Raw genomic sequence first — 18,626 nt, 5'->3', positions numbered from 1 at the left:
AGTCTTCCAGTACTTTAAAAACATTTATCATTAAGGGTCAACATCTTAAAACATCTTCAAATCTCTGTTTAAGAGGGCGTCATCGTCTAAAGAGCTGCTAAATATATTATTAGAAGAGCTTCTGAGATTTGTACGTAAAGCTGCGTTCAGCAGGCAACGCTTGCGGCTTGAGATTTCCAGGGCTCACGATGGCATGTCGCCACCACGAAGGGATGAAAGCCTCTGGGACTTGATTAGTGCTTTCCTCCTATTGGTTCATGAATTTTCCATGTGCGTTTGTGTGTTCGCTTATGCTTGCGGTTAATGAGTGAAGATGGATTACCGCTGGCCTCGCCGCCACTCGGGAGTATTGCATTTTTGGAGGTCTCCATCCATGTGTGTCTCTGTGAAAGCATTCACCATAGATCAGGCGAATGTTGTGCGTTCAGACGTCTGCAGTGTTGGTGCCAGTGACTGATGAATCTTTCTCCCGCAAAGTTATTACCATGCTGTACTGCACAGAATCACGTGCATAAGCGGTTTTATTCAACTTATGTGGAGAGATGGTGGGTGGAAGCCTATAGAGGCTTAAAAACTGTAGGTGGGGAGGAGGGAGGGATGAATGTGTGCGTTCGAATTAGAGCGATTGATGACTGTTTTGGGTTGGAAATATGGATCCGATTTCAGTGGAATTTTATATTGAGGGCTAACGCTGAGTATTTTCTGTCAGTTAGAAAATGGGATGCATATCGAAATTTCCCAAAACTCCAAAAATACATCTGATAATCAAAGAGATTAAAGCTGTCGCAGTCTGTGTGTGCACGTTTTTCATTGCTGAAACAATCATTTGTGTCAAAGCATTAACTGTTTATGGGGTTTAACAGCCAGATTGAAAAGGAGGATTTTCCAGCAAATCCACTGGATTAACTGCCCTTTAAATCCAGGTACTTCATCATTTTAATGCAAAAATGCTGCAGCTTCCATATGGCTGTAATTGTGCACAGACTGACCTGATGCAGCTATTGATATTGAAGGCTTTGCTCAGTCTGAATTGTGCAGAAGTATCTCTGTTATGATGAGTCTGTGCCTCCATTTCACTCCCCTCTTTTGCTTCCTCCCTGCATCCTTATCGTTCTCTCTTTTTTAGCTCTCCCCTTTAAATTTCTCTCCTCGCTCCTTCCCTCTTCCCCTTCTATGACATTTTTCCCACACCATTCATAACCTGTAGCTTCACATGCAGGTGGAGATTGAAGGGAATGGATGGAGAGAGAGAAACTGAAATGCTTACCAGCTCCTCATTTATTATCACAGACGCGACGGTCTGATTCTGATTTGATTTCTCTCCTGTCTGCCTGGATGGCTGTTTTTTGTCTCTGTCCCTGTTGCAGCCTGTCATTCAGGAAAGCTTTTGGGTCAAGTGTGTGTGTGTGTGTTTTAGTAGCATGGAAAGCTGCTCACTAACAGCCAAGAGAGAGAGCTAGAGAGAGAGAGAGTGACGGGAGTAACGAGGAAGCGGATAGGAGGAGGAGGAGAGCCAAGGAGGGAGGGGTGGACTGTGAGAGTGAGAGATCGCGCAGAAGAGAGTGTGAAGCTGCAGCAGCCGGGAGATAAAAGCGTTTCTCTCCCTCTGTCGGTGTCTGCCAGCGAAGGATAAAGCGGAGGAGCAGAGGCAGTCGAGGGAGAGACCGATCCAGGCTGCCTGCTGTCACTGGAGCTCCCGGCTTCCCCTGATCAGCAGGCCTCAGACCACAAATACACAGCAGGACAAGACACACTCGTGGACACGTATGCAGAAAGAGCTCACACAGCTGACCGGGGGGGACCGCCCAACCTGGCGGGCACTACACATACATTCGTACTCCCTTTTGGACAGTTGCTCCACGGTATCAATCGGATCAGTCCAGCCATGCTTGTCTGAGGGAGCCACAGTTTCATTCTAACTGGAGACGCCCTGTGTTTCTTTTTTTTCCTCTCCCCTCTTCTTGGTCTTTTAAAGGGACATGGGCTGCGTACTCTTTTGTCCTAACCTCTGGCGCTGTGCTGTGTGATGTTTGGGACTGCCCTTTACTGGATGCTATATCCCTCTGGCTCTCTTCCAGGTGCAGTACACACCTGCACATGAACTAGGTCCGCTACTAGATCTTGATCTTTGCAAGACCTCACCTAAGCCGACAGAGGACCCACGTCTTCTTCAGCCTCAGAGTGCAAGCTCCACTTCCCACCCCACATGCCTAAATTCTAATTAGACCTGGTGGACGTGAGAAGCTATTAAAAGGAGAAAAAGGCACCCGAGAGGAGAAACAGTGAGAGGCTTTTTAGTTTTTTAGGGTAAGACCTGATCTAAATACCCCCCACCGTTACTCCTGCAAACTGTGGATGGTGTCAGGCTGTTGCATCGTCGCACTGCACCAGCTGATGAAGGGGACGCTTGGCAGACTGACAGCAGGACACAGCAGCATGATTGGATAGTACTGAAGCACAAGTCAACTTTGATCCTCGGGGAATCTAACATCAATTGGGGACAGTCTGTGCCCAGGTATTCAAAGCAGAGATAGACGCGATGCTGAGCTGTCTGGGGAGCTCAAGGTGGAGTCTGCCTGTATTTGTCTGCTTCCAGATTTAGACAGATGCTCTGCTGAGGCTAACAGCTGCATTTACATTGGTCACCCCAGATAATCACTAGAAAAACTGTCAACTTTCCTGCCAATCCTGTCAGTAGGAGAAATTAATGCCAGCAGTTTTGAATCCTGACGTATTGACAGCAGCAGCTCGAGGTGTGGATGTTGAACAGACACATGGCAGAAGGATTGACACATCATGTGAGAAAGCAGCTCATTGAACAGCGTAAGTCGTGGGAGGATGACGAGAAGCATCGAGGCGGAAGCTGATGCTCTGATTTGAGTATTTAGGAAGCTGTCAGTGTATTGGCTGATTCTTCCTGCAATCTGCAGTGGCATTGGCTGACTGCACACTCTGCCCGCCACAACCAGTCTGGACAGTGCGCTGCCTCGACAGAATGAGACTCTTAGCGTGCCATTACCACGAGGGATATCGACAGCATCACCATTAATACTGCTTCCACTAGGAGCAAATTGATGGACGGGATTCCCACTGATCTTACTTCGCTTATCTTGCACTGTATCAACATTACCAGGGAAGGAGAGGGCATCATTAATTCATGAGCTCAGATAGATACTAGAGCTCCTGGATAACACCAGCACCTGTACCTGACATTAAACCTGTTTTTGGGTTGTTGATGATGGAAGTATCGCGGTGAAACTGAAGCTGACGAAAGTGTTTTTCCTCACATCATCTCTCAGAATCACAACACTGAACTGAGAAGTGAGATGAGACCCAGAAATTCTGCCGTTCTTTTGCTTGTCACCTGCAGGTGCATACAGTGCGTGTGAGACTGGATTATCACTAATGGGCTGAGCAGCACTGGACTGTACTATATTTTTCTCTCTCCAGCAACTCATCATCCTGCCTGACAGCTTCCCTTACACCAGGTTACAGCTCACCTGCCAGAGCACCCGTGATAAATCAGACATCTGACCCAAACTGAATTTATTTTCCTCCCTCGTGTGGCTCTGCTGACACAACTGTGTCCTCATGTCCTTGACTCCGACCACAAGTCTTTTCAGATTGAGCAAACAGGAAGAGTAAACCTGTGTCCTTAGAGAGTGAGTGTCTGGCGACTACACTACCCGAGTCTGAGTGAGGTCAGGCAGAGGAAAGATAAAGGACGCGGCGGTCCTTTGACACGACGGCCTGCCACGTGATTGGACCAATTACTGCCTGAGGAAAAGACTTTTTCTCTTCTTCCACCTTTATTTTCAATGGGTTAAATTTAAGACAGTGCCACAGAAAATGGAGCAAAGCCTCCTCGTCTTAACTTGAAACTACCCTCATAGGTCAGATTAACGAGGGAGCCTTACAGTTCCTCTTTTTGTAAACAAGTGGAATAAACCTAAATGAGCATCACTTTAGGTTCTCTTCTAAAATAACTGCCTTTCTTTTTTTTTTCTACGCTCTTCTTCATCGACATTGAAGTCATGGGGAACTCCATGGGCTGTGTTCGGCCTCCTCGGGAGGGAGAGCTTGGTGGAGTCCCCCCACTTTCACCAAAGAAGCGTCTGCGTTTCAGACGTAAGCACAAGGGCAAGAAGAGCAGGAAAGGCGAGGCAGAGCTAGAGGACAGTGAGCGGCAGAGAAGCCTCGAGCCTGATGAAAAAGAGGAGGAGGAGGATGAAGACGAGGAGGAAAAAGCTGCTGTCAGAGAAACATTTGGTTCCGATTTTAACAGCAGAGCTAGGACTCAAATAACAGTGCCTGATACACATTATTCCAAAACCAATCCCCACAGCAATACTCTTTCCCCCGGCTCTGTGAGCACCAGTGCTGGGGGGCTTTTGGGCAACATATTACTTGAAGGGACCCCCAAACCCAGCCCAGCCTGGAAAGGGGTCTTCTGCTTTCCAGGGGAGGAAGACACCGTCAGTGCAATCATAGATGTCTCCAGTATCCCGAGCCAAACCACCACTACCACCCCAGTCAACACAGCCCCAGCTCTGGGGAGCACCACTCCGGGCGGAGGGAGGGTCTATCGTGTTAGGGAGAAAGTCCAAGGGGTCCTGGAGAAGCCTTGGATACTCCGGCAGAAGAAGGAGAAAAAAGACAAGGGCAGGAGAGAGGATAAAAATGAAAGGGAGCATGGAGGGGCAAAAGGTGGAGGAGAAGGGGCTGTACAGGTGGTGAAGACGCCTTCAGACAGGGACAGAAAAGGTGTGGTCCACATCAAGGAGGTGGACGGTAAACTCTGTGTGGTGAGGACGGTGTACCCCAGTGACTATGGCTCTCCAGTGTGGAGGGGTGAAAGTGATGGAGAGGTGGAGGTCCACAAAGAGCCTCCAACACCATCTCCAGTTACAGAGAATATTCTCAAAGTCCAACTGTCTGAGCAGGACAGAAGCAGAACCAAAATATCTGCAGGGGATTTCCCCACGTCCTCAAGCTACTTGCACATGCAGGAGACGTCGGCTGTCAAAGGATTTAGGTTGGACTCTCCAGCGTGGGCACAAGAGAGGGCGTCTCTTTTGGAGTCGGGCTATGCCAGCGACCTGCCGCTGACCTCTCCGGAAACAGCGGGCACCACTCCCAGTCAGACAGACTGGGGAGGGCTGACCAGCAGCTCATCCGAGAGGCTGGACTCCATGATTGAGAGCCCGCTGTCCCTACAGCATCAGGCAACTAGGAAATGCCTGCCACAGGTTTGTGTCCTGACCACAATCCAAATCCTCAAGCCAAGAAAAACAAAGATCCGAGACGGCTAGTGTGAACAAGAGTTTCATACGTGTGCAAATACCATCCTCGGATCAGGTAGTGCAGGAAGTCAGGATGATTGATCCAAAGGTGCAAAAAGTACAGAGCCCCTACATTAAGAAGTTAGCAGATTATGGAAACTTGCTCACTAATTAGACCATAATTATTATATTGGTTTTAAAGTATCAGAATTTGTCAGATATTTCACAGACTAACTAATTTATTTAAACACTCTACTGTATCCAAACTTCTCACCGCTCTTAAGGAAAAGGGAATGGTTTTACTTTTGGACTCTAGTCACTGACCACGGATGTTTGCTGAGCAGTGTTTATGAGTTGAACAGCATTTTTCAAACTGGTGTTCTGTAGCGCTAAGAGAGCCATTCACAGCACTTGATATCTTTCTTTCCTTTTTTTAAGGGTGCTTTTGTTGTCATGTGTGCACCATGTTTGCAGCCGTGAAGGTTTATGTGTGCGCGCCGTTATCGGCTCTAGAAAAGCACTATAAGTCTCTCCGTTCTTTCCGCCTTTGTTCCTGCAGCCTAATCAGCGCAGCACAGACCGTGTCAGGATCCGTCTCTGCGCCCTCCCTTTCTCATGCTCGCTCATTGCTGACGTCTGTCAGAGTGTGAGAGGCGCACAAGCTGTGTGTGTGTGAGACAGAGAGGAGGGTCATTGCTTCAAATGACAGGGTTTCCTCTTAATGTAAACTGAAACTTGTCATTTTAAATAGCACACAGCACATCTGTGTTTGGGTCTAGCGCCAATGATTTTAGCTGGAAACGGTTATTCAGGGTTAAGTGAGATCAGTTAACTTTAGCTTCAGTGAAATATTAGATGTCCACGCTTTTATCATATCATTTTGTAATTTCTAGACTCGCCCTTTCCTACCAGCATGTCTCACTATTGTTTATGAGGTTTAAATGCAGCAGTTAATAAAATGCAAGTTGTATTCCTCAGTCAGTTAACTTTGAATGCACTGGTCTAAAATTTTGCCCGTTTATATCCTCAGTTGTTTGATTACTGCCCACAGCCTGTGGCTGGAGCACAGAGCAGGACCATAGTGGGACCAGTGAATCACCCTGGAGGGGTTCGGAGATCTGACTTTGATGTCTCTAAGAGGAGGTGTTTCATTTTGTCCAACTGAGCGGAAGCTCCAGGGTAGACCCAGGGCACTCTGATGAGATTAAGTCTCTTAGCTGGTTTGGGAACTCCTTGGCGTTCCCCCAGAATAGCTGAAGGAGGTGGCTGGGGAGAGGAAGGTCTGGGCACCTCTGCTTTGTCTGCTGACTCCACCCAGATAAGCAGTAGAAAATGTGTGGCTGGAACTTTAATTTCAGTCAGTTCCTAATATGCATCTTACTCAGTATTGGCTGGGTAAGAGACTTTGGGACTAAGGCTTTTTCCTGCCTACAGGAAGTTTTGGCACCTCATTAAAGAAGTTTTAACCAGAGCCAGAGAAAAATCCAAAGCAGTGAAATAAATTGTATTTTTTTTTAACCAGTTTTGTTAATTTGATATTCCTTTAATCTTGCTAAATTAAACACTTTTAGCTATAAAGTAGCCAGAAATAACAGATTTCTTTATTATACAGCAACAGACAAACTTTTCTGTGCTCAGGGATTACTTTTAATGCCACAACCCAAAAACCCTTTCTGAGCCAGGATTGTTTACTACTGCAAACACATAGTAGGTCCTAAAAGTTCAGAAGCATGAAGGTTATTTACTTTTACTGCCACAATATCATATCTCAAAAATAAATCTGCCTCTAAACCAGAGTGTCATACTCTTTTTAGGTCATGGACCACATACAGGCCATGTTGGTGTCAAGTGTGATGGACCAGTAAAGCTACTGGATAATATTTAATCATAGTATGTCCAGTTCCATTTACAGATCAGAGTACGACACTTTTAATATATAAAGTATTTGGGAATTTAACAACATGGTATTAAATGTGATTCAAACAAGTTTGAAGTTAAGATCTAGAAATAACTTAAATTTTCCTTTAACTTTCCACTTCTGTGTGATAATGCTTGCGTCACCACACCAGGAATAGACGTGCATTTTATCGAAATATGTGAATTTTCAATGAATTCTCTGCAATTTCTTAGACTTTGCAAAACCATCCGGTGGGCTGGTTCTGCTCTAAATCTTTTGCATAATCCAGCCATAGTGCAGATGCTGAGATCTGAGTGCTAAGTGTGTTGTTTTCTGATAGCAGACCAGCAATCCCATTAACATGTGATCAGATATAACTGAGAAATAACAAGAGCTTCTAGAGGAGAATCAATCTATAAAACATTAGTCTCCAAAAGTCGATGATGCAATAGCGACTTAATGTGTTGAAAAGCAAACATGCAGGTTGTTGCTCAGGCCTCGGCTTATTACAGCACACACTTGCAGGAGTGATCCAAAACAGAAAGAGGGAGGCTTCCTCTGCTAGCTTACAGCTGCTCAGCTCTCCTTAACCTTGAAAATAAGAGAGCCTGCTGCAGCCACTGCAGGAATACAGCTTAAAGATGATGGTCACTTTTTTACCACGGCTGCTGTGGTTTGTTCACTTCTCCTTCACATGCTGAAGCCGGTACAGTAAGGGGATGCTGTCGGGTTGCGTTAGGCTGTACGTGATCTCATTTGGTGCACAGCTGCTGCTGAGTCATGAGAAACATGCGTTTGCTATAGATCGCGGCTCTGCAGAGTTCCCCGGTTTAAAATGCTGCTTTACTGGGCAGCGCTTATCAATACTCGTGTGTCGAGCGTGCTCCTGCGTCACGTCACGGTGGGTGAGTGTCAGGATGTGTCTGTGTTCAGTTTAAAGTGCAGCTGTCCTTTGTGTGTGGGTGTGTGTTGCCCTTGTCTGCATAAAAAAGGGATTTGAAATGTGCATTCATCAGTGAGACGGCTGCTTCATTGAGCCCAGAGGGGATTCCTACCGCACACTGAAAACACCACCCGAATTTACCCGTTTACCCCCATCCTGCTGTGTCTGAAGCTATCCATCCAACATTTATCTTTCTGGCCTTCATGCACCCATCCATCTTTTCAACCTTTAAACATGATTTTGCAGAGGTGCTTCATGTTTAAGTCAAATAAATCAATTAATCCATCTTTTTTTTTTTTTTTTTTTTTTTTTTTTTCCTATCCAGCACTCACCCCTCCCTCTCCTCCCTCCTCTCCCTGCAAACTTCAAAGAGGCCATGTTTCTAAAAGAGGGCTGGTCCAGAGCCCCAGGGGGCTGCTAGTGGATCATGGATGCTTGTGACTGGATCATAGCTGCACTGAGCACTGCTGCTGCCTGATCTAATCTCTAATCTGTGTGCGTCTGTTTATACTTTAGCTGGAGTAACGTTCACACGGCCGGGTCACGCACGAGCGTCACATCTTCACATGTTCATACCCGCACTTCACACCTGCACATACCGTGAAGACAAACTGTGTTTAGTGAACATATAATCAGGCCTTTAGCTCAACTGGAGAATTTTAAAAGCCATGCATGTCATGTGACCTGACCTGTTCCCTCATATTGGGTAACTAACCTGTACTTTATCTAAACTTTACTCACTGTGCGTGGAAATTAGCGAGTATCTTGTTCACACGTTCAAATTTGTTGTTTCAAATCCCTTTATTTAGTTTAATCTCTGTTAAGATCCATGCTGATGTCACCATGTCACACATTCATTCAGTCATTTGTGTTTTCACGGTTATTATGGAGGCAGAAAGTTTGAGTTTGTTTACTTATGATTGGAAAAGAAGAAAACTGTATTAAATGATTACATTGAAGTTGTGTTTACAGGGGACATTTTTATAGACTCTGTGAGCTTCAGGAGACTCGGTCGAGTTAATTAAACAGTTGTAAAGTTGAACAGTTTTGTCTTCGTTCGTTAGCCGAATACCCAACAGACTAATTTAGGAAAGCTAAATGTTAAGCCGACATGGTTTAATGACTGCGGAGACTGTTCGCAAAAGGCATAAACTACTGGGCTAAGCAGACTTGTTTACAGCAAGATAGCAGTAATAAACGTATAGTTTTGTTTTTTTGATCATTGAGGAGCAAAATTTTGAAAATCAAAATTTCTGAATAAGCATTCATTTTATAAAATGTCTTTTTTTTTAAAGTCGCATTACTGTAGGTGTCTCAGCCATTTCTGCTGTTTCATTTTGAGCCAATAGGTTCAAAGCTGACAATATGACATGCTTTAAATGACAACCTTTTCCTCTGCACACTAAAGAAGGAGAGCATAAAGAGATGTAGAAGTAAGAGGTTGGGGAAATAAATGGGCAGAAAAGCAAGAGAGATTTAATGATTTAGTGAATCATTTTTATAAAATTATTTTGTGATTTTTGGCACCTCTGATCCTCCGTAGATTAAAGCAAACGCATTTATGAAGTGTGGGCCGACTTGAAGGACACTCTTGTTCTGCTGTTACTGCTTCACGCAGCCTCATTCATATCGTAAACTCAAGGTTCACCTGCTTTATCAGGCGCTGTCGCCCGTATCTCTGCAGCAAATTGTACTGCAGCTCACAAAATAACGAGCCGTGTTCGAAAGCTTCTGAAACTTACTAATTCACCTGATGCATGAGAGAAGGGCAGACGTGCACAATGGGGAAAAGAGGATGAAGTGCTGTAGCAGTGGGAGTGCAGGCTCTGTGCACAGATGCAGACCTCACACAGAGTGCAGTGTCAATATTAAGATGGAGGAGTCGATGCTCTGCATTTCCCTGCAAAGGAGGCTGCATGTGCACGAAACACATATTTGTTGATTGCTGTTTGAGTGACAGTGTAGTCATGGAGTAACTGTAAGAAATGCTAACCTGCTCGCTGTAGCCCTAACGTCTCAGTGCAGGCATGTGTGGTGTGAATAATGACGAGTTGTCATGTAGCAGAAGCGTTTGTTCGTCTCAGTTTTGTGTTTACATTGTGGTTGAGAGGCTCCTTTAGTGATGCAGAATCTTTGTCATATGTCATTTTCACTGAGTGAATGAGGACTCGATAGATGTTACTTTACGAGAAGCTGGAAGCTATACATGCACAGTGCTGCTGCCGACCTTGCTCATCTCCCTCCCGTTCCTCATCTTTTTGGCTGTTGCTGCAGTCTCCTGGCACGCGCTGGACTTTCATACTGCTCTGTATTAGCAGCAGTGAGAGAGAAACTGAAAGAGTGAGAGAGGGTGGAGTGTTGGACTGTAGCTGAGTTAGGGAAAGAGGGATGACAGAAGAATACAGATGACAGTAGCGGCAGCCTAGCACTGACAGTAACCGCCTATACGTCACTCTGCCTTTGTTGCTCTGGGCAGATGGATCCAAAGAGCTCCAACTGAGAGGAAGAAGAACGCAGGGGGGTAAATGGCTGAGTGGTTGTGTAGCTAAGTGAACCGAACCAAGCGTTAGGAAGCCGTCAGTCTTTGTGGAAGACTTTCTTTTAGACCCACCCCTAATAAGCATGCACGTCATTAGAAGAGCTTTCTGAGCTGTGTGCTGCTGCATCTGTTGTGTTTAGAGGCGTTTGCACACACAGACTCCTGAAATGTTAGTAGAATCAGATCACGACTACAGACTGTATATTAAAGATGGGCATGACCACCATGACATCCACACTGGTGATTGGCATTGCAGTTTTAGCTTTTTGAAACCAGATGACAAGTGAGGGGAAAATGCAAGCTCACACACGTAGTAGAGCACACTCACTCTGCTTTGTCATTCATTCAGACAATAAATTGAACTGTAATGTAGGAAATTAACTTCTTGTTCTATTCAGTAAGACTGAGATTATAAACCAATCAGAACAGTGTTTAAAGAGAGTTGACACCTGTGTACAGTACTTATGTGGTTTTAAACACTTTTATACTGGTGTCACTTTTCAGAACTGGAAGCTGTGTTCATAGTTTATATACAGTTTATAGGCAGGAGTTTATCTGAAGCTGTCATTACAGAAGGTAGTTGGCATGAGTCGTGCTCTCCCATTTGGAAATTCTTGCTAATGTAATTCAGGGAGCTCCTTAGTGGAGGACGACAACCTCTGGCTCGCTGTGAATACACGAGACTGAAAACTCTCCTGGGTTTTGTGCTCCGGAGCTGTTAAATGTCTTCTTTTGTTTTTGAAAATTAATAGTGTTTAGGCGTCTTAGTTCCCAAGTTATTAAAAAATAATTAATTTTTTTCAGTTAGTTACTACAAGCGCAATTTAAGGATCCCCAATGTTTTAAAAAGAAACAAGCTTAATCTAAACAATCACTGGTAAAGGCCGACTGACGATGCAAAAATCAAACCTATTTGTGGCCAAGTGCATTTTGTTTAACATATTTAACCGACAGATCGTGTGCATTTGACGTCGTCTCTGAACTCCGTGAAACAAACAGCAGGGGAGACGATACGAGGAGTTTATGTAGAGGAGGAAGAGGATGAGAAGGAGGAGCAGATTGATCAGAATATGAAGCAGAGCAGATGAAAGGACATGAAAAACTGAAGAGACAGATCGAGGTTGGGCGGGGGGGGCATGAGACAGATGAACAGGGGTGGGGGGGGTAAGTGAGCTAATGAGCAGGATAGACTGTAGACGCTGCAGACGGGAAATGGGAGAAGGCATTAATAAACATTAATAAAAACGCCTCTGAAACGAACACATCCAGATATCACACATGCACTCCGTCATTAAGTGTCAGGAAAGCGATGGTCTGAAAAGAGCGAGCGGGTTGAATAAAAGGAAATAAAATCTCTGCAGTGAGTTAGTTTGATACAGAGAGGGAGAGAGCGCGCACGGACGTTTCTGCCAACTCACTGTAGCTGCGTCTGTGTGTCTGTAATGAAGCTGAGGGAGAGAGGCTGAATGCATCGGTGCACAGAAAATAATGAGAAAAATCCCCACATGCTGGATCCTGATTAGATTTGTTTTCGTGAGTCTGAATATTGTTTTAATGTGTTTCAGTACATTTGGCAACGAAGCCCGAAACATTTTGACTCTCAGATCGCAGCTCTGCAGAGGCGAGGGGGGGATGGCGAATCCCAGTCGTAACCCCGTCTCTCTCTCTCTCCCTCAGATTTCAGAAATCTACGTGTGCGGCGAGTCAGCTGACCTCACAGCCAAAGAGAAGCTGCTGTTATGGAGCCAGCAGGCGATAGAAGGCTACCCCGGCCTCCGCTGCGTCAACTTCACCTCATCGTGGAGCGACGGACGCATGTTCAACGCTCTGCTGCACAGATACAGGTTAGGCGACGAAGGGCGTGATTAAAATGTCCTTCTGAGACACACACAGACTGACTTCAACACACAAAATATTAATTGGTGATGTCAAAATGGTTAATATAGTTTGAACAAATACTTGTGACAATGTATCTGGTTGTGTGATTGAAGTGGTTTGATCTTAATCTGATCTGAAATCATCAGACAAGCTCAGTAATTCATGATCTCATGCTAATGTTCGGTGATATTTTCACAGCAGACGCAGCAGAAACGTTTATGTTTATCAGATTTTACAGATCAGAGTCTGACGACCACAAACAAACAGGAAAAAAGCAAAACAAAGCTTTTTTTTGTTCCAACTCCTTTTTCAGACCCGACCTGATCGACATGGAGGTGGTGTCACGGCAGAGTAACCGTGAGAACCTGGAGCAGGCCTTCGAGATCGCTGAGTCGTTAGGAGTGACCAGACTGCTCGATGCTGAGGGTGAGACTGTTCAACCACTGTTGAGTCATCTGGCCAGCTCGTTCATGGCCGAGCACAGACAGGTCTTCAGTGTTTTACTAACTGAGCTTCTTATATTTAACGAAAGGTGTAAACTCGAAATTTATTTAGGCTGTCCTTCTGTCTTCCAGCTTTTATTTTGAAAGCTTGCCAACCTTCCAGGCAACCCGTAATGACCCCCAAGCATACACTTTGATATTTACAACTGTATCTTTAATGGCTCTAGCTCCAGATCCTGGCTCTGTGTGGAAAACCCTTTTATATATTTTGATCTGTTTCCCCTGAAGCAAAACGCCTCAGAGACTCATCATAGAGCAGTCATTCCAGGAAAAGCTGCTGAGGACCTCCTGAGACCTTAGAGAAGTGTTTGTTGGCACAAAGAAACATGTTGAGATGTTTCTGCAGCCTGTATTTTCCCCTCTGTTGTATTTATAAGGCTTATATTAAGTGATTATTTTTGCTTTAATTGACAGTTTGGTTTAGGTCTTTTTTCACATTTTTTTTAACACCACCACAACAGATCTGAATAGACGGCCTGTTTCACTTGGAAGGGCTCTTTTGACCCCGTGTTTTGATTTCACATCAAGTTTCCAGATACAACTGCAGGACTTGGACTTATTCCCAAACCTTTGATCTGCTTAATTTATCAATAAATTCATGAAAAATGCTACATGCCTGTCCAAGAAACGGCTACATTTGAGCCTCAGAAAATAGACTACGTAATGCTTTTCGTCAGTCTCTCAAACAGTTCAAGACTGAAAGTCGGTACTTCAGATGCAGCTTAATTGTTCCTTTTATGTTGTTACATGGAGATTGGCAACACTTTCACACAGCTGTGAAAATGTTGATATAAACACTGAGCCTTCCTAAATCTTACTGGCTGCTTGATTTATGGTTACAGATCATTAATTGATTCACGTTTGGGTTTAACACTGAGCCAAATATCTGAAAACCTCAGAGGCTGTTTTTTTTCTCTCTCTCTCTCTAACTGATAATGTAACAAGCACCAAACTATTTGCATAATTCCCGCAGCTTTTCACTTCATCCCCTCTCATTTTCTCCCCAGACGTTGATGTTCCCTCTCCAGACGAGAAGTCAGTCATCACTTACGTCTCTTCAATCTACGATGCCTTCCCTAAAATTCCCGAGGGTGGAGAGGGCATCGGCGCACACGTACGTCACGGTCTTGTTTACCATTCATGCCATTATTTATTTATTTATAATTTGTTCAGTTTAAAGCATGCACTACACTTCCCAGGACTCCGTGTGATTTGTTAGCATGCATGCAGTGCAGTTCGTAGCACATTCCTGCAGTACTGTTCTCCATATCCTGTCAACATTAAAACATGAATACATTTAGGCAGGTTATTATTAGTTCACTGTGCACCTTTTTGAGTAATGAGCCAAAACCTTTAAATAATCATGCAGTTAATTTAAAACTGTTCCAGCCATTCATTATGAGCCAGCCTACCTGTTGCCAGGCAGTGTGTGACTGTGTGATGCATGATTTCCCACTAATGAACAGCTTCTGTCACGTCTGCGACATTTTCTTTCTCTCCCCCATCCTCAGGAGGTGGATCAGCGCTGGTCGGAGTACCAGTCCAGGTTCTCGTCTCTGCTCCAGTGGAGCCGCCAGCATACGGCCCTCATGGCCAACAAGAACTTCCCACAAAACCCCGTAGAACTCAAGGTGAACACGACAGTTTTCTTTTAAATATTTAGATGTGCGAGAGTCCATGTTTAAGAAAACCACCTAAAAAGCCAAATAAAGGAGACTCGAGTAAGTTGAAGTGATCATTATTCTAAATTATATATTAGAAGAGCACTCAGGGCGTCCGTCCGTAAGGTCGGTACCCATCTCCCGAACTTTATTATTCCTAATAATGTGATCTGGACACAAGCCAGAATTTAACGAGTTCGTTCTTTGGCCTTGCTCTGCAAGTTTCATTCAATTTGTCTGATGGTTTGTAAGTCTATGAAAAAAGAAGCTCAATCTTGTAATATTAAATAGAAATTATGATAATTCCTAGACCTGCTCTTTGATCTGCACCCACACCAGATTTTGTGAGTCTCTACTTTGCTCACGCTGCACTTCTCCAAGTTTCATGAGATTCAGTTTGGTGGTTTTTGCATAATGTTGCTGATAAACCGACAAACAGCAATTAAAATGTGTAATGTTTCACCCAGCATTGGGAAAATTGGTGACATACAGATTTAGCTGCATTCTAGCTGGTGACAGCAACATGAATGCATTTGACTGTGGTGGTAATCGAATCCCTGTATGTCTTCTCAGCTTTGTATCTGCAATCCCACAGATGTGTAGCCTTGAATAAGGAAGCTGACAAACAATTTCAGTGAAACCTTGAGAGAGCAAATAAAGGGAGGACACAAGGAGGGAGAGTAGAAGGGTTTAATAATGTGGAAAAATTCACACTGCAGTGTATTCAGATTAAAGGCGAAATAAAGGAAGAGTCGGTGAGTTAGTTTGCAGAAGAAGGTGTTAGATTGAAGTAGAAAGAATAATGGTTGACGAAGTGTCTCGAGATGTGGAGAAAAAGAGCCGATTCACGTCACGAATGACTCGGTAATTAGGAAGCTGTAGCTTTGAAAACAGGTGCTGGCTTCAAACAAAGCCTGCGTTAACACCGACTCCATAACGCTCATCAGCACCTGTTTCTCTCCTTCTTCAGGCACTTTACAATGAGTACGTCCATTTCAAAGAGACGGAGATCCCCGCGAAGGAGATGGAGAAAGGTCACATCGAACACCTCTACAAACTGCTGGAGGTAAGAACAAATGAAGAGTGGAGACGAGGAAGGAAAAGGCGACCAGCACTTGGCACCTTTCCGTGCATCATGAGGTCGAGCTCAGGGGGATTGTGTCCACGAGAGGAAGTTAGAGAACATTGTTGGTAGCGTGTTTGTGTGCGCCGAGTCACACGTTCGCCTCCCGGAGCGAAGTCGTTTCTTTCGTCGAGCTGTTATCAAAGCAGCAGATTGTTTGATTGTAAACAAACACATGATAGCCGATAATAGTTCCCATTTTATTCTCACTCAGCTGATGTTACCGGGGTTTTCTGCGGCGTGACTTTTGATTGCTCATAAATGGGGTCACTGATGTAATGGCTTTGGTAGCGCGTCCCACTTTGAAGCCTCATCTTGAGCTTCACGGCTTTGGATTTTTAGGAGGTAGAGGTGACCATATGAACTTAGCGAGCTCTGTTAAAAATCTGCCTCCACAGACTGTACCAGCTTTTATTTTAGTTTTTTAGAAGTACTCCGATGCAATGCAACTTATGGGAGCGCTATTTAAAAGAATCACCCTCCAAACAATTATGAAAAATGTGGGAACCATAGCTGGCTTGTACTAACAGATGTTGGGATGTGTGGCAAGTATTTACACTGCGTGTGTGTTTGTTTATTCCAGGTGTGGATAGAGTTTGGTCGCATTAAGCTTCCTCAGGGCCTTCATCCCAATGACCTGGAGGAGGATTGGGGTAAACTCATCCTGGAGATGCTGGAGAGAGAAAAGGTTCTCCGGCCAGCTGTGGAAAGGTACACACACACACACACACACACACAAATCTATTCACATGTTGCATATAATTAAATCATAACTGCTGATACCATTTTTTTTTCTCATCATCTTCTGTGTGCATTTACAGGCTAGACCTGCTGCTCCAGAGAGCCAATAAGATCCAGAACATGTCTCTGGACTGCGAGGAGAAACTCACCCTCGCTAAGAACACACTCCAGGCTGTGAGCGCTGAACCTCTCTCACTTCACATCCATTTAATTTCCTCTCACACACACAGAGTCCCTGGGTTTATGTTGGGTAACTTTAATAATTTGGGCGAGTATTTTACAGGGTGTTAATGTGACCAAGCTGTAAACGTGAGCGCTCTTTTGGGACTGTAAATATTTACACACCACTTCCCCTGCCCTCTGCAAACATGCTCACTCCTTCCTGTAACTGTGTTCCTCGGCCTGAGCACAACTTCCTGCCTGAACGAAGGGATGTTAGACAGAATAAGTGATGTGCTGGGTCTGGAGTTTCTTTGTACCCTGATTTTTATATATTTATTTTCAATTTATTGCTCCTGCTAGTATTTGCTGTTGTCCACTTTGATTCCACTTTACTGTTTACTGAATTTATCTCTGTGTAAACACGAATTCCTCATACTTCATAATAACAGAAAAGCCAAACAAAACTGATCAATGATCCCTCCCCTGGTCTCCAGGACATGTCTCGAGCGGAGAGCGGCGAGGGCGTGCAGTGCGAGAGAGAGCTGGCCTGTTACCTGCAGGACTGCGAGTCTCTGATTCAACAACTCTACCAGGAGCTCAAAATCCTGAGAGATGAGAAATACTACCAGGTGGAGCAGCTGGTGTTCAGGTGAGTCATGGTGGTGGGATGGAGTCAGTGGCTTGGTCATTTTGAAGGACCAAACATGCCAGCATTTCAAAAATTAATACAAACAGTAAGGGATTCTGTTTTATTTTTTATTTTTTAAGTAATTAAATGTCCCAAAAATATATATAAAAAATTATTTTATAAAATATTGCTATCGATAAATCTATTTAATTTTATTCATTTACTAATATTATTTTTTAACCTTAATCTTTTCTTATTACACCTTTTAATTTCTTTATATTCCTTAATTTAATGTTGGTTTAATTTATTATAGTTTTTGTGATTTCTGCATTATTTTGTAGACCTAAAATGATTTAGGCAGTTTCAGCTCTATCACAGCAGTCTTCAATTAATTGTTATGATCTGGACAATTTAGATTAATATCTGGGAACACAAGCTACTCATTATAGGTCAACAAGTTGCCTGTTGTGTTTTTGTTTTGTATTAATACCTATTGTATCCTCCTCTGCATCTAGTGTTCGCTGATATAAACCAGTGGTGTCAAAAAATGATGGAAAGCGTGTCCCCATTTTGCGTCTCATCAGCAGGCTGCTCCGTCTAATTTGCACTGCTGTTATGAAGCTAATGAAACAACCATTTTGTAAATCTGCCACTGTGTGCTGCCCTTTAAAGCAGCAGTACCTTTAAAAAGAACTCAGCTTTGTAGCAGGATCAATAAGATTATTAAATGTTTCATAGGTTTATAATAACGTGATCAGTTATGTGCTTTTTTCTTTTCTGTCATCAGAGTTTCCCGCCTACAAGAGGAGCTGGTCTCCCTCAGACTGCAGTGCTCCAGCGTCTACAGGAAAGGCCACTTCTCTCAGGCCCTGGGCACCACGGGGACAGAGCACACCCACCAGAGACCCCCTGATACGGGCCTGTCTCTGGGTCAGACGCTGCTGGGAGCTGTGGGAGCGGTCGGAGCCGCACTCCTGCGGCGACCGATGGCTCGGTCCCAGCTGGTGGCCATGTCTTCATCAGAGGACGAAGGAAGCCTGAGGTTCATCTACGAGCTGCTCGGATGGGTGGAGGAGACGCAGGTCAGCCTCTCTTAAAATTAGGGCTGTTGTTTTTACTGCTGATTATTTTATACGCTGTTTTATTATTAAATTATTTAAATACTGAAAATAAAATGTAGTAATTTGGTGAAATATGAATTTAAAGCATCCTAAATATCATAAAACATGAATTAGAATTTGTAAAAATTCTAATCAGAAGTCGTCACAA

At 44.1% G+C, this 18,626-nt stretch overlaps 1 protein-coding gene across 4 annotated transcripts in view; it reads left to right on the top strand.

Annotated features, from left to right (window-relative positions):
* Positions 1-581: 581 nt before the first annotated feature.
* macf1a (microtubule actin crosslinking factor 1a) overlaps positions 582-18,626 on the top strand; it is a 118,918-nt gene continuing 100,873 nt past the window's right edge. For 2 of the 4 annotated variants that reach the window (XM_085148438.1, XM_085148436.1), the window contains exons 1-10: positions 596-5,249; positions 12,339-12,505; positions 12,853-12,965; positions 14,050-14,156; positions 14,554-14,673; positions 15,674-15,769; positions 16,410-16,537; positions 16,648-16,741; positions 17,224-17,378; positions 18,145-18,439. In XM_085148438.1, the coding sequence (XP_085004564.1) occupies positions 4,035-5,249; positions 12,339-12,505; positions 12,853-12,965; positions 14,050-14,156; positions 14,554-14,673; positions 15,674-15,769; positions 16,410-16,537; positions 16,648-16,741; positions 17,224-17,378; positions 18,145-18,439 (2,490 nt within the window). In that variant the 5' untranslated portion in view covers positions 596-4,034. Of the gene's footprint in view, positions 5,250-12,338; positions 12,506-12,852; positions 12,966-14,049; positions 14,157-14,553; positions 14,674-15,673; positions 15,770-16,409; positions 16,538-16,647; positions 16,742-17,223; positions 17,379-18,144; positions 18,440-18,626 lie in introns of all 4 variants that reach the window. The other 2 variants (XM_085148439.1, XM_085148437.1) reach the window with 2 other exon arrangements.

The sequence above is a fragment of the Neolamprologus multifasciatus genome, chromosome 22 (genome assembly GCF_963576455.1).
Source record: "Neolamprologus multifasciatus chromosome 22, fNeoMul1.2, whole genome shotgun sequence".
In the NCBI taxonomy this organism is placed as follows: Eukaryota; Metazoa; Chordata; class Actinopteri; order Cichliformes; family Cichlidae; genus Neolamprologus; species Neolamprologus multifasciatus.
The sequence above is the reverse complement of the archived record's forward strand: the minus strand, read 5'-3'. Positions and strand labels throughout refer to the sequence as shown.